Here is a 24,020-nt window from a genome sequence, read left to right on the forward strand (position 1 = left end):
GAGCCGTACAGCCAGCAGACCTCTTGACGAGGGAGATTAAAATCTGCGCTGGTGTGGTGGGTTATGTCATGACTGCCTTAACAAAAAGAGCATGGATTCGGAGCCAGGAGATCTGAGTAGCCCTGGCTTGTCCTTGCCCTATGCTGTCAGATGACTTTGGGTCAATCCTCCCCTGTATCCAAGGTTCCTAAGGGGATCAGCTCCCCCACCAGCAGCTGGCAGGTTCCACATTGCTGCCTTTTATGTGTTGTGTCCGTTGCTGTGGAAGTAGCCACCTAGCACATGGGTTTCCAGAAACTAGAATGCCTTCGGCTCCAAAGTCAGCATTAAAGAACTCCTATCTCCACTCGGGCTGTTCTGTGATAGGAGTCTAAAAATAACTCGGTTCTGAACTGGGGGAAGCAGGAGATAGACAGGTGGAGGCCACTGTCAGCGCAACACAGCTGGTCCAACAGCTGGAACACAAATATGATTCTGTTCACCTGCTGCACATTTGTCCGTTCTGTTTCTAGAGAAGTAGCTCCCCTTTTGGCAAAGTAAAAGCCAGAAGCAGAAAAGGAAATATTTAGGTTACATATTTAAGTTTGTTGTCATTGTCGTCAGTATCATGTTTCGGTCATTTCAGTGTACCCAGCGCTCAGCAGAGTCCCTGACGCATACGTAGCAGGATCACAATAAATGTTCACTGAAAACTCTTTCAATAATTTCCAAACAAAAGGAAGAAAAAGCAAAAAATGAAATTCATGCTGAATAAATTGAGACTTGCCTAGTCCCATGAGCAATGTTTTGAATCCCACTCACATTCACTGTGAGCTTGTTGAATAAACGAATAACTGAATCTTCAGTCATTCAGTCTGCCAGCAACTGGCCTCTCTCTAGGCTGCCCTCCATTTACAGCTGGTGGACTGCCATATACAGCTGCTGGACCTCCAGTCTTGATGATAATTGGATGGGACCCTAGAAGGCAGACAGTCTTAAACCCACATCTCCCTACAAGGGCCCATAGAACAGATCCAGCTTCCTAAGGTCTCTATTAATGGGAAAGGCTTGTTTTGTTTTGAGAAACAGTATACTGGAAAAAAAAAAAAAATTTCAACTCCTGCAAAGCATTTGCTGCAACCACACCAGAATCTTTGCAGCTATTTATTTGACGAGGAAACCTCCAGTCTTCCTTCTCTTATCTCCCAGACTTTGCCCACATTGCCCTCAAATATTTAGAATGGTTTTAAGTTCCAGGGGAAAGCTCATCTTTTCTGGGACATTTTCCTAATAAATCCACCTCATCTCACTGCCCCATGTAGCTTCCGCCCATTCCTCTCTCTCAATCCCACTTTTATGATTATTATGTTTATCTGCATCTGTTTTCTGTTTAGTTCCAAAATATATTAGAAGAGCCCCGGAGAGCCTCTTATCTTTGTCATATGTCCAAGAAATGAGTGTTGATTGACAGAATACCCCAGCTGCTACAAAGGAAAGCTTTTTGAGGATCATAGTTTTTTTTTTTTTTTTTTAATTTAAAAAAAACCTTGGTAAAGGAAGGAATATGATCTGTCTGATCCTTCTGAGACTTTCAGACTCTGTCAACATCTATTTGGAAATAAATTCTTAAGCAATTAGATCATGATATCTTGCTTTCAGATAGCATAGAGAAATGAGTATAAACCTTCAGAAGGGAAAAAAAAAAAGATGTGAAGACTTAAGCTGGAATTTGACCCTCTTGGTTGTGTTGGGATATTGCAACACTTAGAAAATTCAAAAAACTTAACCTGGGAGGATACAAGTCAAAACATTTATATGCTCTCCAAATTGCTTATCCTTTTTTTTCTTTTTTCTTTTTCTTTTTTTTTTTTTTTTTGTCTTTTAGGGCCGCACCTGTGGCATATGGAGGTTCCCAGGCTAGGGGTCCAAATGGAGCTGTAGCCGCTGGCCTAAGCCGGAGCCACAGCAACTCAGGATCCAAGCCATGTCTGCGACCTACAGCACAGCTCACAGCAACACCAGATCCTTAACCCACTGATCGAGGCCGGGGATCAAGCCCACGTCCTCATGGATGCGGGTGGGGTTCATTAACCACTGAGCCACAACAGGAATTCCCAAATTGCTTATCCTTGATTCAAATCCTTTACCTACTCTCCTAGTCATGGTGGCAGCAACAGAAGTTCTCTTTCAGAAGTTCTTTTATTCACAAGTTTATTACTGCAACAAGTTCAAGGATGTCTGTGCCAATTGTGGGACTCCAGGTCCCATGCGAATTTAAATTCTTCACCTCTTTCAGAGTTTCCAGTTGACCCTTGCTCTTTCCTACATGGATTTTTACTCCCAAAATATGTCTTGCTTTTTAGTCATTTATTGGCATCATTCTCTCTTGCAACTCTTTCTTGGTGTGGTGGTTTTGTTTGTTTGTTCGTCTGTTTGTTTTTTGTCTTTTTGCCTTTTCTAGGGCCGAAGCATATGGAGGTTCCCAGGCTAGGGGTCTAATTGGAGCTGTAGCCGCCGGCCTACACCACAGCCACAGCAATGCAGGATCCAAACCATGTCTGCAACCCACACCATAGCTCACAGCAAGGCCAGATCCTCAACCCACTGAGCAAGGCCAGAGATCGAACCCGCAACCTCATGGTTCCTAGCCAGATTCGTTAGCCACTGCGCCACGATGGGAACTCTGAGGTGTGCTGGTTTTAAAATGTGTCTATGAACTCTCTGACTTTCATTCCTTCAAAGGGAGAAGCCCAGTTCTCCTCCTCTGGAATATGGGCTGGACATAGCAGCTCTATATTTACTTCTAATAAATATAGAATATGACAGAAGTGATAGTGTGTGACTTCTAAGACTGATGAGCTATGATAAGAGGAGATGGTCCAGGCAGAATAAAATCCCCAGATGACTGCATCCCTGATTGACATTGTACCTGCAGCCTCACAAGAGACTGCACCAGAATCACAGGGCTAAGCCTCTCCCAGATGCCCACAGAAACTGTGAGCTAGAATAAAGATTTATCACTTTAAGTCACTAGATTTGGGGGTAGTCTGAGACAATATACTTGGTGTCATTTCCTGATGGTCTGCAGTTTGGTAAACAGAAAGATGAAGGGTCTGAGAATATCCCAGTTGGTCTCAAAACACTGATTATCTGGGGACAAACATATGCTAAGTGGTTGACTTTCTCTCTGTTCCCCCCATTTGTCATTTGTGATAATGTGGGTTGTGGGGACCCATGGGGAAAAGGACCCTTCCATGCTTGTAGGATATTTGACAAAGCATGATTTTCCTAGAGTGGCCTTTCTCTTAGCAGTTCGTGCTTTAGTGAAGATGCCCAGAGATTTAAAAGTGGAGAAATCCACTAGATGAGACAGCATGAGGAAGAAGGAAGAACTCAGGCCTAAATGTCCCAAGTTTTAGGTTTTATTCTCAGTTCTACCACCCGTGATTTCTGTGATCACTGGCAAATAAATTCACTGCTTTGGAATTCAGCTTCTCCATTTGGAAAAAGAGGGACTGGGATTAGATCCAGTCCTCCTAGTGTAGGTTCCACAGAACTCCAATTCCTCAGAAGGTTACCAGGCATTTTATTAAAAAATAAGAAAGACAGAGACAGAGACAGACAGACAGACAGACAGAGAGAAAGAAAGAAAGACGGAAGGAAGGGAGGGAGGAAGGGAAGAAGAAAGAAAGAAAAACAAGTTCTGAGACCAAATAAGTTGGAAAGCAGTGAGCTAAAGTCGAGCAGATTCCTTATTGTGGGAGCCTCTTCTATGCTATTGTGGATTATGGCTCTTCAGGATGGGCTATGCAATGTTTTCCAAACTTATTTAACCACTGAATTCTTCCTTGTTTTTAGCAAAGCATCATGTCCACCTAAGTAGTTTTTGGAACCCACTTTGGAAATTGCTAAACTGATGATTTCCAAGGTTCCCTCCAGCTGTAATGCTGTATGTTCCTAAATAAACCCCTTTCCCAAGGAAACTCTCTCCACAGGATAGTTCTGTTGTCTAAATCCTGAAGCAGGATCTCAGCCATTCAATAATTCATGACTGTTCTTGTTTTCATTTTCCAAACATCAGTTCTGAATCATTGAGTCCACAATGCCTCCAGCTCTGGGTGAAAAGAAGTAGAGGAAGGTAGGAGGAAGCCTGGGTGGCATTAAGGTCCTTTTGCCCCATCCGTGTTTGTTTATAATCCATAAGCAATCATGTTAGTGGATTTACCAGTTCTCAGACATTGACATAAAGGAAAATGTGGTTGGAGATGGTCGCTTGGCACCCAGCATTTCCTTCTAGAGGCCTTCCTGTACTGCAGAGGCCAGAAAGCTAAAAATCACATTTCCCAGATAACCTTTGCAGTCAGGGGGCTGGCTGCAAACTAGGTTCTGCCAAAGAGATGCACTTGCCTGAGATGTGAAGGGCAGAAGCGAGGCAGAGGCACTCTGGCTACTTAGGCTGGCAAGCGAGCTCACGAAGACTGCGTTAACAGGCAGTTACTGCAGCAACTTTGTAAGCACTGAGTCCTCTAGAGCAGTTCCATTTCTTCTTAAAATACCTTGGTGGTTTCTGTTCACCACTGAGTCCTGGCCCATATATTCCCCTCTCTTTGCAGAAATTATGGGTGATTCCCATGAGGCTTAGCATGGGGCTAATTTGGATCTGTCATGTACCTGGACCACAGGTCATAGATAGCTGTGTTTGTTGGGACTTCAGAGAGAAGCAGGGATCTTTCTCTCACCACGGTGAAACCCCACAGCTTCAGCAGCCCACATTGAAGGTGTTCTGATGGCCACCTGCAGAGAGTCACTAAAAACCACTGGGGAGTCTCCTTGCCTTTGACAAAAACCTCTCATGATTCCTAGAAGTACAAAGACTCCCCTCCCTCGAATTTGGCTGAAAATGTGATGTTATCACCCCTTGATGCCTTCCAAAGGAGAAAAATGTCAAAAATAATAGCTCTCTCTGAATCCGCTGGAAATTCTTTTAAGAAAAAAAATATGAAGTGCTAAAGAATATTTAATTTCTCTTTATTTTTTGCATATGTACCTATATTTTTTTCTTACAGCACTTGTGAGCTATGAATTCTACCTGCTTTGCATTTTTTCTGTTTCAGAGAACCTTAGAGTCTAGAGGGAATTCGGGCATCACCTTCATCAGTGTTTAAGCAGGGGAAGCATTTTATCGAACAGACTTTCTGAGCTCCCGTCGTGGCTCAGTGGTTAAAAAGCCCAACTAGTATCCATGAGGACACAGGTTTGATCCCTGGCCTCTCGCAGTGGGTTAAGGATCCGGCGTTGCCATGTGCTGTGGTGTAGGTCACAGACGTGGCTCAGATCTGGAGCTGCTGTGACTGTGGTGTAGGTCAGCAGCTATAGCTCCTATTTGACCCCTAGCCTGGGAACCTCCATATGCCACATGTGCAGTCCCCAAGAGACATTAAAAAAAAAAAAGCAGACTTTCTGAGGACACCTATAAAGAAAATGGATAAAAGCAGAGCTGCCCGGTTGAAGTGGGGATGGTCGGACTATGTCCTCTCACCAACTTCCTCACAGCCCAGCTAATTCTTTCCCTCCTAAAATGGTTCCTGGGTGTGGGGTCTATGCAGAGCCACCAAAACAGTGAGATTGCAATTTGAAAACTCTCATTTTATGGATAAGGAAACAGGCCCAGAAAGGCATGGTGATTTGCACCAAGTCACATAGCTTTTACATGGCAAATCTAAGGCTCAAACCCAGATCTTCCTGCAACTACTTAAGCCAAAGCGCTTCTCACTAAATCTCACTGCCTCTAATCCCTCTTGTCTAAGTTTCTAGGCTTCAAGGACTAACTGAAGTCCTGCCTTCATTGGAACCCCTCACCTGCCCCCTCGGCCCACACTGATGGCTACTAGCTTAGTTTCCACTAATTCATACCACCTGGGTCTCTTATCAGGCATTCCCTTACTTCATCTTTTTTTACTCTTTTAACTCTTTTTCTAAGATTTAAAACTCCTAGGGATAGATCCCCCTGATCTACTTCTGAATCTTCCAGAACACTGCCCATAAATATTGTCTGAAACTGGGAGTACTAAAGACTTTAATTGTTCCCCAATATCCATTTTCCCCATTATTTTTTTTCCTTTCTTTAGGGCCGCACACGTGGCATATGGAGGTTCCCAGGCCAGGAGTTGACTCAGAGCTACAGTTGCTGGCCTATGCCACAGCCACAGCAAGGCAGGATCTGAGCCACATCTACAAGCTACACCACAGCTCACAGCAACGCCAGATCCCACACCCACTGAGCAAGGGCATGAATTTAACCTGCATCCTCATGGATACCAACTGGATTCGTTTCCACTGTGCCACAATGGGAACACCTCCATTATTATTTTTTTATTAATAGACTCCCCTACCCTGAAATTTACGTGGACACACATGGCTGCCTGGCTAGGAATTATTTTTCCCAGCCTCCCTTGCAGCTAGGTATGGCCATGTGATTGATGCAGCTGATGAAATGTGAACAAAAGTAATGTGTGCAACTTCCAAGTCATTTCCTTAAAAGGAAACCACTTGTTCTCCTCTTCCTCTTTCCCCTTGGACGTGGTTGTAGGGATGAATTAGCTTCAACCATGTGAGAGAGGGTGATACTCTATGAGGTGATGAAGCCATAAGATATAAGGAACCTCAAGACCCAGATAACTTCGTGGAGCAGAGCTACCCTGGTCTACCCACCTCCCTCTGGACTCCTACCTGAAAGAGAAATAAATGCTTATCTTTTAGAGTCTCTTAGTTACAGCAGCTTACCATGTTCCTTAACTAACATAATGAAACTATAATAATATCTGCCATCCTAACTGGGCATTGCTTTGTGACGACCAAACCAGACCATACTTGCAGGACATCCTGTAAAGTATTGAGTAAAACTCCAGTGTAAAATATCATTGGACCTAAAAGAGCAAAGACCCGTTACATTGTGCCCAACTCCTTTGATCAAATGAACGGGATGCCTCCCATGTTCAAGGGACAGATAAGGATGTTAAGATCAAGAGCAAACATGCTCAGGCACATCTGTCATCTCATTTCATCATCCCAATAATTCTATGACGGGAGTATTTCCATTCATATGTCATAGGCAAGGAAACCAAAACACAAGCGGTTAACCCCCGTGCACAGTGATCATACCTGATGAACGGCTGAGCTTATTTATTCCCTCTGTCCCAAAGACTGTGCTCTTCCCAATTCCCAGGGCTCAACACCAGGTCCTGTGACTGCCGCCCTCAAAGACCTCACAGCCCATGTAAGACCAGATCCACAAGTAACTGACTCTTTCACAAGGCATATGAGATGAGCATTGTAACAGAGGCCTAACCAACACGGTGCAGGGGCGTCTGAGGAGGGAGCGATTAATTCTAACCTGGAGGGTAAGGAAGGATGTTTGCATTGACCCATTTGTACTGACCTTTAAGAAACTGGCAGAAGCGGATAAACAGAGATGAGAGAAAGCCACGACCAGCTGAGGGACCAGCATGAACAATGGCAAAGAGATAGGAAAGCAGGGTCCATGAGGGAAATGATGAGTAGCCTGTAGGAAGGCCCGGTGGAGGGGCTTCATGGGGGAAGATGGGGCTGAAAGGCAGGCCAGGGCCAGGCCACGAAGGTCTTGCATGCCAGCATCAAGCTGAAATGCTGCTTTTTAGGCAACAAGAAATCACAGATGCTTGAGGAGGGATGTCATGCAACCCACTCTGTGTGCCAGGAACAGGCAAGAAAAAAAAAGCCAAGTGCTCCAGCTACTGCAGCGTCATCCAGACAACAGCTCATGAGAGCCTGGATGGAAAGCAGCGAGCAGACGCAGGAGACTGGATGTGGGATTCCCGATTAGCACTCTGAGTCTGAGCAGCCAGTGACAAGCCCGTTTGCAGGAGCTCTTTACAAAATCGCTGCAATTCTCATCGCTGATTTTCTACACCATTTTTCTGTTTTCACCTTCAGCTAAGAGGATTACTTGCGGGGGGGTACCTATGTGCCTTGTGTACTGTAATTAAGATAAAACAACAAAAATGATTGTGGGGGGGCATTTTGGGAAAAACTGATGAAATCTGAATGGGGCTGTGGATTAAATATGAAATGATTTAAGATAGATGATGTAAGGACAGGATTTTGTTCTATAAAATTCTACTGCTAGAGATATACTTAAGGGCAAAAGGAGTCTGATGTTTCTAATTTGCTCTGGAACAGTTCAAAAATATTCTCGTGTTTCTGTTTTACATGAATAGACACATAGTTTTACAGAAATGGGGTTAAATGCACTGTTCTGCAACTGGGAGTTTTTACCTAATGATATATCTTGGAGATCTTCCCGTGTGAGGATATGTATTCTTATTTTATTCCTTTTAATAATATCATTGTATTTTGGGAGTTCCCATCATGGCGCAGTGGAAACGAATCCGACTAGGAACCATGAGGTTGTGGGTTCGATCCCTGGCCTTGCTCAGTGGGTTAAGGTTACGGGATTGCCATGAGCTGTGGTGTAGGTCGCAGATGCAGCTCGGATCCCACGTTACTGTGGCTGTGGTGTAGGCTGGCAGCTACAGCTCCAACTGGCCCCCTAGCCTGGGAACTTCCATATGCCGTGAATGCAGCCCTAAAAAGACAAAATAATAATAATAATAATAATGTCATTGTATTTTAAATAGGCATCAATGACTTTTTAAGAAGTGTGGATTTTTCAATGTTCTAAGCAATGCCTTATTAAACTTTACCATGTTTGTATCTTTAAAACAAAACAAAACAGAAAAAGACAAAACAACAGTCAAGGCCTTGGAGCCCAAGTCTCTCCATGGTGGCTCACACAGGACCTCAGCCCTCTCCAGCGTGGTACTCAACTCTGGTACCTCTGTTGATTTAAGTCATACTCCCAGCAAGGCACATAAAGAAGAAATTCCAGTGTTGTGTGCCTCCCAGTTTGCCATGCCTCGTGGCTGTTTTCAGGCTTATGTGCTCTTGGGGAAGTGGCTGAGCTTCCCAGCAGACAATTGTGGTAAATAATAAGAGTTCCAAGGAACACCCTGATGGCGAATTTCTTGGAAGCTGTAAGGAAGAAGCAGAGCAGTAAGCAGTGATGGAGAATGTTTGCGTAACCCTCCTGTACCCTCTCGCCCTGACACCCATTGAGCTTTCTCTTTCATGATTGTTTTAGCCTCTTTTTCCCTTCCAACCACCGACCACTCAATTCTTTGAGGGAAAATTAACATTCATTATGCAATTTATCTCTCTCCTTTTAATCCAGAGTGTCTGTCTCCAAGGTCCCTACTCAATAATTAATGTTTGTTCTCATTTCCCATTCTCCAGAGCATCTATTCTTGAACTGCAGGGTCAACAATTAACACTAATTATGGCTTTTTCTCTCTCTAGTGTTGGTTCTCGGAATCCCAAGTTGCCCTCCCCAACCTAAGTTATGTGTGTGCATGTGACTGTAAGCACATGCCGAGGTGGAAAGCACCCAGGGGCGGGCTTTCCCAAGCCTCACCACCATTTAGCAGATCAGTAAAAACCAAACATGCGTTTTTGGCAATGTCTCTGGTATAGTTATCAGTAATGAGACGACGAAGCATAAATACATACGTACATACATGCATCTGGAAATGAGTGGGGGGTTAGTTAAATAGATCTCAAAATCTTGTTCAGATGTATTTGATTCCCTCTGATCTTTTTCCTCCCTATTTCTATCTCCTTGATGTCTCACACCTCTTTCTCATCCCACACACACACACACACACACACACACACACACACACACACACACACAGAATTTCCCTTTAAAGCCACTCCTCCATTTCGGATCCTCTCAATTGACCCCCTTGCTATCTATCACCTCTCCCCTAACTGCCTTCCTCTGGTCTGTCATCTTAATTCCTTCCAGCCATTAAAACAGCATTTTTTTAGGGCCGCACCCACAGCATATAGAGGTTCCCAGGCTAGGGGTCAAATCGGAGCTATAGCTGCCCGCCTACACCACAGCCACAGCAACACAGGATCCAAGCTGCATCTGTGACCTACCCCACGGCTCAAGGCAGCGCCAGATCCTTAACGCACTGAGCAAGGCCAGGGATCAAACCTGCATCCTCATGGATACTAACTATAGTCATTCATTTCCGCTGAGACACGATGGAATTCCCTAAAACAGCATTGTTTTAACTAGCTTTCATTTGACTGACAGAGACAGCTAGGAGAATAATTCTCACCCAAGGTGACTGTAAGAGATCAAAAAAAAAAAAAAATCATCAGGGCTATTCAAAAAACCTGTCTATCTTTTTGGCTGGAATCAGATGGGTTAGAATCCCTCCTGGTCCAGCCCTTCAATTTATGCTACAGCTGGAGGCTGGGGCTCCTCACGCTCGCCTGTCATCCCCCCATCCCTGCACGCACTGGGGCCCCGTAGCACATCTGCTGTTCGAATCTGGGCACCTTCCCCACAGCGGGTGTCAGGCATTAACTGCTTCATGCCCTTGCCCTGTCAAAAGTTCTCCTCTCAAAATTTAAGCATCGCAGTACCTGCAGGGTTTCACACTCAAACATCTTAAATAAAAATATTGTTTTCTTCAATGCTTTTTAAATCCTAGGTCAACCTTCCTTCCATGATAGCATCTAAAGGTTTTCAAAACCATCTAATTCATTATGAGGCTTAGGCATCAAGGCATCCACTGTTGTCCCTATCTTGGGGTAAGGAAATAGCCCTTTTTCCAAGACTTTTTCACACTCTTATATAAAACCCTGTATTGTTTTTCAGCCTATGAGTCTGTCCATTCAAACACCAGCCATGGAGAGGAAGAGTCTAGTATTCAACAACTTCTCAAAGGTAAGATTTTCCCCGAACAAGTCACTTGTACTTCTCCTCTATGTCATTTGACTCTTGCGCATATTATTTCATACCCAGACCTCCGGAAACACATTGTTTCTTCACAAATATAGCAATAAGTAGGAAAGAAGATTCATTTCTTGGAGAGTCTAAGAAATGGCATATCCTTAAGCATTAAACATGGGCAGCCTGTGTGCTGTGGTCTGAGTGTAAATATGAAGGGAGAAGAAAAGTCAAACCAGATGCTTGTGCTGAGCTGGCCCGCGAAGGAGATTTTTGCAGGGATGTCCTGTGGGGTTGGCAGGTCATACGCTGCACAATTCACACTAAAATGAGATGGGCATTGCCTCCCAGAATTGCTCACAGCTCAACCTGCACATCCACAACCTAGAAAACTACCCAGAAGACTCTCGGGCTTGCATGCCAAACAGAGGGCTGAGGCCAGTTGTGCCTCTTGCAAGTTTTCTTCTCTATTTCATTTCCCCCATGGAGAAATAAGCAAAAACCAGGAGTGCAGGTGACTCTGTAGCTCATCCTCCACCCACTGCCATTGCTGCTTCTGCTTCAGACCAGGGGGAAAGGATGATTATGGAAAGACTTTCTCTCGCTCCTAAAAATAGTCTTTGATTAATAGAGAAATGTGTGTGGTCTTCCTCACTGCTTCTTTGGGGGGCAAGCAGAGATGAATCCTCAAGAAGGACCTGCTCTAGCAACAGGCAGCAATGCCCCAGAGCAAGGGCTGGAGCCAGAGCTGGGTGGAAGGCTTTGTTTTTGCTAGAAACTGCAAAACTAGAAGGAGAAAGGGCACAACCATATGCCGGCTGAAAATCTGTAAGCAGAGAACTACATGGGAGCCCAGCATTCGGCATCACCTCTCTTGCCATTCTTGGCTGGACATCCTGACCATAGTGGGTAGAGTTTCAGGATCAGACTGTGCATTCTCACTTTTTGGTTGGAACTGGGCCAGGGCAGCTCTTAAATACGAGCCCTCTGATGAAGGGTGATGATGGCAATGATGACAAAAGGACAACCACTGATGATCTTTCTGATGCGCCAAACACTGTGCTGAGTATTTTACATTCATTTTTTTTACTTCATCCTCATAGCAATGATATGAGGTAAATTCTATTATTATCCTCCCTTTTCATCTAAGACAATATGGCTCAGAGAGGTTAAGTGACTTGCCCAAGGTCACACAACTATGTGGTGAAGATGGGATTTGAACTATAGGAAGCTGTATGTTTACCACTATGCATGGTTAGTAGTGATGTCAATTTAAACAGGCACATTTCCATCTGATAATGTGTGAGAGTTGAGGAAGTTTCTGACTTAATAATGACTCATACTAATAAATGACTTCTTTTTTTTTTTTTTTTTTTTAGCTGTTTAGGGCCGCAGGTGTGGCATATGGAGGTTCCCAAGGTAGGGGTTGAATCGGAGCTGTAGCCCCCGGCCTACACCACAGCCACAGCAACTCGGGATCCTTACACCACTCGGGAAACTACACCACAGCTCACAGCAACGCAGAATCCTTAACCCACTGAGCGAGGCCAGGGATGGAATCCACAACCTCATGGTTCCTAGTCGGATTTGTTTCTGCTGTGCCACAACAGGAACTCCAATAAATGACTTTCTATTGTACATCCTTTTCTCTTTCCAGTTCCTCTTACTCGGCATCAGACACCCTTTTGTGAGTAATACTGAAAAGTATTGCAATTTTTAGAGATATGGGGAGTTGCTGAAAAAAAAGGAAGAACCATTGGGGAGAACCAAACTCTTAAAACAGATTATCAACCCAGATAGTCCCATTCAGAGTAGCTCTCCAGACCAAAAATAGTCTTCCAAATATGTCTGAAAGTGTTACAATCTCACTTCATTGTGATTAAAATCTCACTAATAAGAGATTTACTTTGAATTCTGAAGTAGTCTCTTAAAAGGCTGATACTTCTGAAAAGCAAACAGTCATTCACACTTTAGTAAAAATGTTTTAATCAAATGGTTGTCCTCTTGCAACTTAGCTGAGAACAGCTGCTCCAAGAGTCTAAAAATTCCAACAGCATGTACACAGAGGTGGATAATTTGGGAGGGGTATGTAGAGTTTTAAGAGGTGATACCTGTTGGGGTATCTTGGAGGGCCTGGATGAACAGGAAAATATTAGCTATATGGAAAATGAGGCCCACAGAGAAAAGTACAGAAAGGGAAATGGTAAAGTGCCAAAGACAAACTCGAGCTATTTCAGAACTGCTCCAGAGCAAGTTCTATATGCAGGGAAGGGAAAGAAAACTTTTATTCCTTCTCTACTCCTAGTAACTAAAAGACCTTAGGCTAATGCAAATTTTTTCTTATTTCCAAGCTTTGAACATATTGTTCCCTTTGCCTGGAGCATAATTCCTCAACCCTCCTATCTCTTGACATTTTTCAAATTGTGGTAAAATATACATAACATAAAACTTGCCATCGTAACCATTTTTAAGTGTACAGTTTAGTAAATTCATGCTGTTCTGTAACCAATCTCCAAAAACTCTTTTCATCTTGCAAAACGGAACGTCTATATCCATTAAATGACAACTCCATTCCAATGGGACCGCCCGTATGAGCATAGAGGATATAAGTATGCCTGCTTCAGGGCTTATTATACAGGAAACTTATTTGCTCCCTTGATGTGCTCAAAGAACTAATTGTTACATCTCTTTGAGCTTAACACTCCCCATTTGTTTTTAAGAAAATGGATATAACACTCCTCTGAAAACACTGGATGCCCCCCTGGGATGGAGTTCAGAAGGCAATTTAAAACATCTAATCATTGGAATCTAGAGCTTTTACAACTTTTTGGTTTCTTTTCGGTTGATTGGTTTAAAGGAATATTTTCAGTAGGTATTCAGTGAGAATTGCTCTACATGAAGATGTACCTTTGATGTATCCATGGAAGGAGGTGAGCTCCGCATCCTTCTATTCTACCATCTTGATCTCTGCCTCAAAGAATATTTTCAGATAAAAATTACAGTTTAAAAAATTATATAGGAGTTCCCCCTCATGGCGCAGTGGTTAATGAACCAGACTAGGAACCATGAGCTTGCGGGTTCAACCCCTGGCCTTGTTCAGTGGGTTAGGGATCCGGTGCTGCCATGAGCTGTGGTGTAGGTCGCAGATGTGGCTTGGATCCCGTGTTGCTCCGGCTGTGGTGTAGGCCGGTGGCTACAGCTCCGATTAGACCCCTAGCCTGGGAACCTCCACATGCCGCGGTCACGGCCCTAGAAAAGGCAAAAAGACAAAATACTACTACTAATAATAGTAATAATAAAATAAAAAATTACATAGATGGCAGACTTTGGGTACTTTTGCACTTGAAACTGGTTTTGGCTATTTGCAAATGAATTCAGAAGTCAGGGACACATACAGGTTGTCATTTTACTGAGGCAAGAAGTCAAATCATACACATCACAAGGCTGGGAGACAACAGACCATCCTTAAGGCAGCCAACCTCTAAGCCAACCTGTGTCCATTCATTGTAACATCTGCAAGAGCTCTTGTGAAGTTTTTTTCCTTAAAAAAGGAAGTTTGTTTCCTTACAAACACTGATCTTTGTAATGGCCTTATAAAGCAGGCAAACTTCTGGGATTGGCAATAGAATTAGGAGAAAGTGAAGTAGTCTAACAATTCTATGTTTCTCTATCAAGAAATAGTTTTATAAATCACTCTAATTATTTATTTATTTACCTTAAGAGTCTGAAGAACTCTCCCCCTTTTTTCATTTCTACTTTCGCTTTACTGGGGATATGATATGCATGAGGGATAGTCACAAATCTAAGGACTCTTGAAACTCTCAGGATGTCCTTCCTAAAGCATGGGGTCTGCCACTCATAGTGTGTGATATGCACGAGGGATCAGGGCCTTGCTCAAGCAGTGGAGTCATGCTTAGCACAATGCATTTTCAGGCTGGTATGGATTTCAAGATGTTTCAGTGTGTATATCGGTTATATTTCTCAGCCTGTAATAAATTTGAGTATATTAAGTTTTGTTCTGTCACAATGATCAAAAAATAACTTTTATTAACTAGTAATCCATAAGCACTGTTCTCTATTTCATCACTCTTCAGACATTTGTGTTATCTTCTCATGAAAAAGACCATGAGAAGCATAAGGCTTTTCCTAAGGACTTTTTTTCCTCCTGTTTTCTCTTTTGCTTCTTTCACACATCTCCCTACAGCCTAAGGATTTTGTCTCAGTTCCTAGCCATTCCTCACTTGGAAATTAATGAAGACACCAGCATTACTACATGTCCAATAGAAACAACTACTGAGTCTGTTTTACACTGGACATAAAGCCTGCTCATTCATTCATTCATTTAACAAACACTAACTGACCATCTACTAATGCCAAATAAAGTGCTGGGTATAAGAATACAGTTGAGAGGAGTTCCCATTGTGGCTCAGCAGAAACGAATCTGACTAGCATCCATGAAGATGCAGGTTCGATCCCTGACCTCGCTCAGTGGGTTAAGGATCCAGTGTTGCCATGACCTGTGGTGTAGGTCACAGACGTGGCTCAGATCTGGCATTGCTGTGGCTGTGGTGTAGGTCATCGGTCACAACTCCAATTCGACCCCTGGCCTGGGAACCTTCATAAACCGCAGGTATGGCCCTAAAAAGACAAAAAAAAAAAAAAAAAAGAATGCAGTTGAGAGATAAAGTCCATGCCTTAGAGTCATCCACAGTAGTAGAGTGCTGAGAGCTATGAATGAGCACAGGTTAACTCATTCTGGAAGCTGGGAAGGCTTTTGAAGGGAGAGGACATTTAAGCTGAATTTCTAAGGATATATGCAGAAACCAGTCAAGTATAAAAGAGTTAAGAATGTTCCAGGGAAGAGTTCCCATAGTGGCTCATCAGTAACAAACCCAACTAGTATCCATGAGGACACAGATTCAATCCCTGGCCTCACTCAGTGGGTCAAGGATGCAGCATTGCCATTTGCTGTGGTGTAGGTTGCAGACCCGGCTTGGATCCTGCATTGCTGCGGCTGTGGTGTAGGCCAGCAGCTGTAGCTCTGATTCAACCCTAATCTGGGAACCTCCCTATGCCATGGGTGTGACCCTAAAAAGACCAAAAAAAAAAAAAAAAAAAAAAAAAAAAACCCAGGGAAAGAAACCACATGAAGTCTAGAGAACATGGCAGCATGGGAGAAACGTAAGCAACTTGTAATGTCTGGACCCCAAGGTACTTGTAGGGGAGGAAGTGGGGAGAAATGTAGCTGGTGGGGTGGGCAGGAACCAGATCACAAAGGCCCATAGGCAGCAACTAAGGAATTTATCCCAAAGTCTGTGAGATCCTATTTACACAGGAATTGACATAACCAGATTTTTATTTTAGAGAAATGAGTCTCCCAACTACATAGAGAATGGACCGAAATAAGGTAAGACTAGAGGCCAGGATACCAGATGTCTCTACTTGTTTGAGAGCAAATGACCAAGAACAATATTTTCTGAAGAATATTGAATTAGATTGGTTGCTACTTTGCAGGTAGCTCTACCTTCAGCCTCTTTTTAAATTCCCTTCTTCCATACCACTTTCCACCACAGATATCCTTATTAATCATATTATCCCCTATTAAGCCTTATCATCAATTGGAGGGTTCCTTGCGTAATTGATATTTTATTGCTACACAGCTTGAATTTCAATTCCATCATCTTGCTTTCCTTCCATTTGGGGCTTAGTAAAAAGCCACGGATCTTTAGACTTCGCCATAAAAAGTAATTTATGGACTTTTGAGAGAAGTTGGTGTTCCCAAAGCTAAAGCCAGACCCTTGAGATTGAGCTAGCCTTGGTCTAAGAAGATATAAGTAAATAAAAGAACTGTTATTCCAAGTCGGAAGAAAAATATTGTCCTTGCATTTACTAGGCACTTCCATATTAAAATTCAGACTGACTCATATCTTCTAGATCTGTCTACTTGGCTCCTGTAATAGAGCTCCCTGGGGTATGTCTCTAGACTGGAGACTTTCTCAGGTCTTAAGCAACTGTTTGATATGCCCATCTCACCCTCCTCCTCATCCAGGAAGATTTAAAGTGAAAATGTGTAGCATAAACAAGATCTTAAATCTTGTTCCAAGAATTTGATAATGACAATACCAAAAGGCCATCTTGGGTCCTGATCTTCTGCATTAAACAAACAGGCTCAAGATTTATTATAACACGACAAAAGCTCTCAGGTCATAGGCATCTTGAGTCATATCATATAAAATAAAGTATTTTTAGATATTATTCTTAAGGAAAGGTCAGCAGGGCTATGTAAAGGGACCAGAATTATCCTTCCTTTTATGGTTTAGTTTATACTGAGAAGATTTTTTTTAATGATATGGAATTTGCCTTTACACTTTCCATTTTTGACCAAAAGTACAAAACCAAGAAGATACTAGGGCTGGCTTTTAGGTCTCTTCCATTGGTTTCTGCTGCAAGTCCACATGCAAAGCTGTGAGAAGGCAAAGGTACTTTCTGAGATCTGTTTTGGCAGTGGGTACATCCCTTCCTTGATGATGAACTACTGCAATTATGGGGGAAGTTCCATAAGTGCACACAGCAATCAGAGGGTACTCAGGCCTCAGAAATGATATGTGTGGAAAAGGCCCTACCCGTATTTGAAGAGGCTCCTGCCAGCACTTTCAAGAGCTCCCGCCCTTGTGCCCACCGAATGTTTGGCCACTTTGGAGCCTGCAGGTCTAACATTCTCTCCCGAGCCTTGACACAACATCTAGGAGGAAGCCAGGTGGCCCACTTTGCCTGATAAGATAACTTGTTGGAGTACAGTTTCTATTTTGATATTAGATGGGACACACCAAAGCATCCCATATCAAGGGAAATAAGTATTCTGAAAAAATGGGAATAAATATGACTACCTTTCATTTTTATTTAAAAGAACAAACCACTTGGGAATTAAACATGGCCAGCATAGGTTGAGAGAGAAGGAAATTTTAAGGCACCCATATTCCATGCTAGCATCAGATGCTCTTTCCTGCTTCTCAAGTTTTGAGTGTCTGCTGAAGGATCCCATGACTTGAAGAAGGCAGCAGAGGTTTGGGGCAAGACCCCCATCTCCTAAGGGTCATCTCTGAAACCGCCTGATTATCTGGTGGGAACGCTATCTCCTTGCTAAAAGCCTGTGGCTAGATTAATGCTAGCATTTGAAAACCTACTCGGGCCTGATGGTGGGCAGCCAGGGAAGGAATGTGTTTTCTGTTTATCTCTTCGATGGCAGAAATGTTCATCACAGAAAGACTCTGAGCTCCCAGTTTCAGGCAAGCCTGGAAGTGGTGTAGTCTGTAGTCTGTGAATGTGCACACCAGCTCCAGAATAACAGGAAAGAATCAGGCCTGTGTTCACAGCCAGTTGCCTGCGTTGCTCCATAGGTTAGTCAGTTTCTTCAGTTTGATAAGAGGGGTAGATCCTGCCACATGGTTCAGAGAGGAAGTTTTACCACCCCCCTTGCTTTATCTCCCAGGAATGCAGTTTGAGTTGTGTCTCCTCCTTGACAGCTTGGACCTCAGTAAATTACCAGGGTCTTGACCCAAGAGATGGAGAAGTCTTAAGCAATTTTTCAGTCTCCTATCTAAAAATGTGTTTACATTTCTTGAACTCTGGCTGACTGATTCATTCTCCTGGTGTTGCAAGAACTTTCCTTATGCATTAGAATTTATAAGTTCCATTTCTAAGAGACCTATGGTTCCTTCCAAGCCACAGGGAAGTGAACCTCATCACAACGCAATTCTGCCGGGCTGGATTTGTCCAAAGATGGATCAGGGCCAAGCAGCTGTGATGTGGCAAGACCAAGGGAGGCTAACAGGAGGCAGTGTAAGGTGGAGGGGAAAGTGGATGCTAAGTCAGGAGATCTGGGTTCGGGTTGTGGTCTTGGGCTATTTCAAGGTATGGCCTTGAGCCAATCACATGAAACCACTCTCTAGGCCTCAGTTTCCCCACGTGTCTTAAGATATGTTTGAAATCTGTGCAGAAGCCATTTTCAAAGAAGACTGAAGAGAAGAGCTGAGAAACAACAGAAAAGAGAAGGTCAGCCCACGAGGAATGAGGAGAGGCTTCGGGGTCAAAGAGGCAAAGATACAGAGTCCCATATGGCCATAGATTCTTTTTTTTTTTTTTTGTCTTTTTGCCCTTTCTTGAGCTGCTCCCGCGGCATATGGAGGTTCCCAGACTAGGGGTCTGATTAGAGCTACAGCTGCTGGCCTACACCACAGCCACAGCAATGCCAGATCCTTAACCCACTGAGCAAGGCGTAACTTCGTAACTTCATGGTTACGATCGAACCCGTAACTTCATGGTTCCTAGTCGGATTCATCAACCACTGAGCCACAACAGGAACTCCATGGCCATAGATTCTTAACAGAGCTACTTAGGAGCAAGTATGGAAAGGGCTTTTTTTTGCACACTGGTCCTACGCGAGAGAGACTAAATCCTTGTCAGAGAAGCCAGGCGCTTAGCTAAATCTGTTCCTCAAATAAACATTCCTTTACAAACATTAAATTTACTTTCTTGGGGGCAAAAAAAAAAAAAAAGAAGACCAAAATAAATCCTATCCTTTTGCAGCATGAGGTTGGTCCCATAGGTTAGTCAGTTTCTTCAGCTTTTCTTAAGGCTGAGTCATGCAGCCTTAGACTCAAATTCTTACTCGAAACCTCATTAGATGTACACCTTTGGGCGGGTTACTTTACCTTTGAGCCTCGGCTTCCACACCCATGGAGCGTATGATAACACAACCACGGAGGAGAGGGGTGCAGATTACACGCCAGCGCCACCTCAGTGTCTGTGGTGCCCGCTCCAGGGGAGCGCCACGATTTCCGTTAGTCCGCCTTTGCCTTTGTTCGCTTCACGTTTCCACCCCTCCTGTTGCCCCTCCACCTCATGAGGGAAAAGGGAAGTCTCTGATCTCCCTATCTGGAAGGTTGCCGGAGCATTTTTCTACTTCAGTGAAATAGGATCATACAAAATTTATATTCAACAGTATCAGCAGATTTTTTTCCATCAATATTTCCTTTTTAATTTCAGCTTTATCTGAATTTTAGAAGCACAAAGAATTTAGTTTTGTTCTTTTAAAGAGCAACCAAGACAAGAAAAATAGAAATTTGAATATAAGGTTGCAACCCTATAGCTAACACAGCATTTAGACTGTGCCTGTAGAGGTTAGAGGTGTTACTTGGTGAGTAAATACGAATGCCATAGACACGTGTGCATTTATAATCTTATACATATAAACTAGCATGTATGTGTATGGTATATATACAAAATTCATGAGACCTAGACCTGACAAGCTTGACCCTTTTCTCTCATTTTCATCACAGCAAACAATGAAACTGGACCTGATCTTCACATGAATCTTAATGAAGCCTCACCTTTGAGCCAAAAACCAGAGAAGCAGGTACAGTACTGACTCTGCATGAACATAAGACTGGGAGTCAGGACTTTTGGGTTCTTGTCCTGGCTTGCTGTGTGACCCTGGGTGAGATTCTTCACCTCTCTGGGTCTCATTTACTTCATCAATTACATGAGACAAGTAGACTATAAAATCACAGAGGTTCCTTAACTCATAGACTTGGAATGTCCTAACTCAACTTGGACTGTTTTGTCTAGCTCTCCATGTGCGTGGATAAGCTGAATAGGCCCTTCCTTGACTCCTGTAAAGTCAAAAAGGGAACAAGGGAACACAGAAAACATCTTCCATCCAGGCAGTAGGGACTAAGATTTTGTGCCAATGGGCCCATTTTTTCCACTCCAATTCTGATTCCTATTGGGGAGGAAAAAGTAACTAGCAAGAGAAAAAAAAGAAAACAAAAAACAAAGATACTGTGAAAAAAGGAGAAAAATGCCAGAGTTCCTGTTGTAGCCCAGCGGAAACGAATCCGACTAGAAACCATGAGGTTTCGGGTTCGATCCCTGGCCTCACTCAGTGGGTTAAGGATCCAGCGTGGCCGTGGGCTGTGGTGCAGGTTGAAGATGTGGCTTGGATCCTGCATTGCTGTGGCTGTGGTGTAGGCCAGCAGATGTGGCCTGGATTCAACCCCTAGCCTGGGAACCTCCATATGCCTCTGGCTCAGCCCTAAAAAAGAAGAAAGAAAGGAGAAAAATGCCTTATCTGGATGGATTAAGAATATCTATTAGTGGTTCAAGGACATATGTTCACAAATATTTATAAACATGTTTCTTTAGTTGAAGCTTTGAGGCTGGCACTGTCCTCAGATTCACTCTAGAGAGATAACTTAGGGGAATTTCTAGAGCTTCCCAGGTCTCAGAGAAGCTGGGGCAGAAGCAGCACAGCCCAGGGCTCTCCCTGCCCTGCCACAGCCTGGATGCAGAGCGGGGCTGTGCAGGAGGGACAGGCATGGTCTCTATGTCTCCCTAATCTCCAACTTCCTGGCTTTCTCCTCTTCCCTCACACTCATTAAAAAACAATAATATTATAAGCAGTTTTGTTTTCCCGTATGCGCCTAGAGAAGTTCTGAGGAAGTACCTGAACTCTCACTGTTGAATCCCTGGCCAGGGTCAGGCCTCCCCTGAGGTAAAACATGGCAGAGCCCACACTTCCTGCCACTGAGGAACCACAGAAGCAATATTTACAATTTTTTTTTTTTAACATACCTGCTTTGAAGACACTCTTTCTAAGGGATCTAGAAGGTTTTCTTTTTCAAGAGAGTCTGTGACTGAGGAAAATACACTGTGCTATATTTCAATAATTCCACAACTCCAAAGGCCTTGAGAATACCTCCTATACCCTAAACACTCCAAATTCACACAGCCTCATGGTTGTATTTTAAGAGACCTCATATCACCTGCAATGAAAGAGTGGCTCCGTCATGTCAAATTAAGTCCTAGACTGAATTATTACCCTTGCAGTCAAAAACAGGACCACTAGACCGAGGGTCCTAAACTCTAGTCTCCTCATTTCCCCTGTGAGGCTGCACAAACCAGCTCGCTCTGAGAATTGCCTGTGCCTGGGAGTTCCCATCTGGGTGCAGTGAAAACGAATCCCACCTAGGAACCATGAGGTGGCAGGTTCGATCCCTGGCCTTGCTCAGTGGGTGAAGGATCCCACATTGTGGTGAGCTGTGGTGTAAGTCAAAGATGCGGCTGGGATCTGGCCTTACTGTGGCTGTGGTGTAGGCCAGCAGCTGTAGCTCCGATTAGACCCCTAGCCTGGGAACCTCCATATGCCATGGGTGTGACCCTAAAAAGCAAAAAAAAAAAAAAAGAGAGAGAGAGAGAGAATTGCCTGTGCCTCCTTTGTGAGAGGAGGGGGCTGTTCCCACCAGAACCAGCTGATTTGTTCAAGCAAGTTTTATTTCCTTTAGAAGTAGCCCCCTGTGAGTCCCCCTGTGAGTCCCCCTGTGGCACAGTGGGTTAAGGATCCCGCGTTGTCACTGCAGTTGCTGGCGTTTTGCCGCTGCGCGGGTGGGAATCCCCAGCCGCGGAACTGCCACATGCCTCTGGCCCGGCCAAAGGAAAAAGGAAAAAAAAGAAGACGCCCCACTAAAGGAAAGTTATTTGAGGAAAAGTCTCGGACGCCCCACTAGCCCCCAAACGCGAAGAAAATGAGGGTGGGGCGCCTTAGGGGAGGGGAGTGTCTTCTGCGCCTCCCCCACCCCCGTACTTTTGGAGGCTAATGGCTCTTTATTAATCACTTCAATTTTAACTACTTCCTCAACCTACTCTATGTAAATGACTAATTTCATGTTTACTATAAATCATCTGGAAAAGATTTAGAGACAAATTTCTGCCCAGCAGATTTCGGTTACGTACCTTGATGAGCCACTGGCAAATTCAGTGAATCCCTCCCTCTGTCGCCTTTCCACTCTGCGGCAGGCTAGGGGGTCACACAAAATTGATCTCTATCAGCATCAGGGGTTTCTGCTCGCCTGGCCTTTAACTGCCCCCTAATTCACCCCCTCCCTCCCTTCCCTGGGGTCGGACCACATTAGGAGTTTAGTCACAAAATACTTTTACTTTTTTTTTTTTATCAGTGTGTTAGCTTCGAGTGAAAACACAAAACCAAAATAGCAACTACCCCCCACCAAGGGTGGACTATTTTGGCATCACCACGCTTTCACGAGAAGTCACATACCTCGATTTGGAAAGCAATTTCTGACGGGCGGGTGAGAGTGAAAGCCAGCGGGTGCTTTGCAGACGTGACCGGGTTCCCGGATTTACCCAGTTCTGGAGGCTGCCTCTGGTGCCCCCTACTGGTTGGAGTTTTTAAACCCTCGGCTGTGCGTTTCCCGAGCCGCGGTCCGCGCCGGGGCCGCGAGCAGGAGGGATCCCGTCTTCCGCCTCCGGCACGCGGGCGGGCAACCGGTGGGACTCGCCGCCGAGGCACCTCCTCCACCCCTGGTGGAGAATGCGGACCTGGGCGGTAAAACCAAAACCAGAAATGAGTAGCGACTGGCGACAACGTCCTAGGAGTCGCAGGAGGGGGTTGAGTTGGGGAAAGAGGGGGAAGAAACCTACTAGGAGAAACGAGGAGATGAAAAGAGAAATGAAAAAAGAAAAAGGAGACAAGCAGACGTGTTTCAACTCCAAGCTCCCATTTCCTCTTTCAAATGAACTGCCTCCCCACTGTGAACAGAATCAAGTATTTATGAAGGCATTTTTTGCATATTAATAGCTGCATGTGGAGCTTTGCCAGTTCTGAAGTCCTAAAGGTATGGTGCCCTTTTTTGAATGCAGGTCCTCCACGCTCCTCACAGAATTTGGTATTCTCCTTCACATAGATTTTCCTTTTTGCCTTGTGGCTCCTCCTAAGGTCTTTCATTTGATTAAGGGAAATTAGTTCCCGGGATACGGTCAGAGTCCAAGCCCTGCTCTTAGCTCGGTGGCTGACATCAATCACTAGAGAAGCTTTTCCTCTTCCCCAGGGCCTCTCTATGTAGAGGCCAAAGGTTGCGTGAGGTTACTAGCACCTAAAAAGAGCATTAAAATTGTAAATGAAAATTCCAGCAGGAGTGTTAATATATCTATCGTGAGTGAGGAGAAAGTAAAACTTTTAAAAAAGGAAGAAAAATAATTGCATTAACTGCAACAGCATGACTAGCTATGCTCGGTAAAGATTATGAGCGATTTTAAAAGGAAAACATTGAAAACCAGTTAGAAAAAGAAGCAGGAGACATAAACAATTCATGTCAAAAATAATAGAGAACAAACAAGATTCATCCTG

At 44.0% G+C, this 24,020-nt stretch overlaps 1 protein-coding gene and 1 long non-coding RNA gene across 8 annotated transcripts in view; one reads left to right on the forward strand and one right to left on the reverse strand.

Moving 5' to 3' along the window:
• LOC146396087 (uncharacterized) overlaps window positions 1–23,015 on the reverse strand; it is a 56,786-nt gene extending 33,771 nt beyond the window's left edge. For 3 of the 4 annotated variants that reach the window (XR_014828945.1, XR_014828943.1, XR_014828944.1), the window contains exons 1-2: window positions 22,932–23,015; window positions 22,610–22,673 (exon numbers count right to left, since the gene is read on the reverse strand). This is a non-coding gene — a long non-coding RNA (uncharacterized LOC146396087). Of the gene's footprint in view, window positions 1–5,006; window positions 5,383–6,279; window positions 9,049–22,609; window positions 22,674–22,931 lie in introns of those variants that run through there. The other variant, XR_014828942.1, reaches the window with a different exon arrangement.
• The window catches only part of KIAA2012, a 136,734-nt gene that overhangs the window by 39,474 nt on the left and 73,240 nt on the right, over window positions 1–24,020 (forward strand). For all 4 annotated transcript variants that reach the window (XM_084998409.1, XM_005672082.4, XM_084998410.1 and 1 more), the window contains 2 exons: window positions 10,748–10,816; window positions 20,158–20,234. In XM_084998409.1, coding sequence (XP_084854535.1) covers window positions 10,748–10,816; window positions 20,158–20,234 — 146 coding nt within the window. The remainder of the gene's footprint in view (window positions 1–10,747; window positions 10,817–20,157; window positions 20,235–24,020) is intronic.

The sequence above is a fragment of the Sus scrofa genome, chromosome 15, assembly GCF_054392235.1.
Source record: "Sus scrofa isolate SSC_HxYL_T2T_F1_AM1 chromosome 15, Sscrofa_HxYL_maternal_Yorkshire_Landrace_v2.0, whole genome shotgun sequence".
Lineage (NCBI taxonomy): Eukaryota > Metazoa > Chordata > Mammalia > Artiodactyla > Suidae > Sus > Sus scrofa.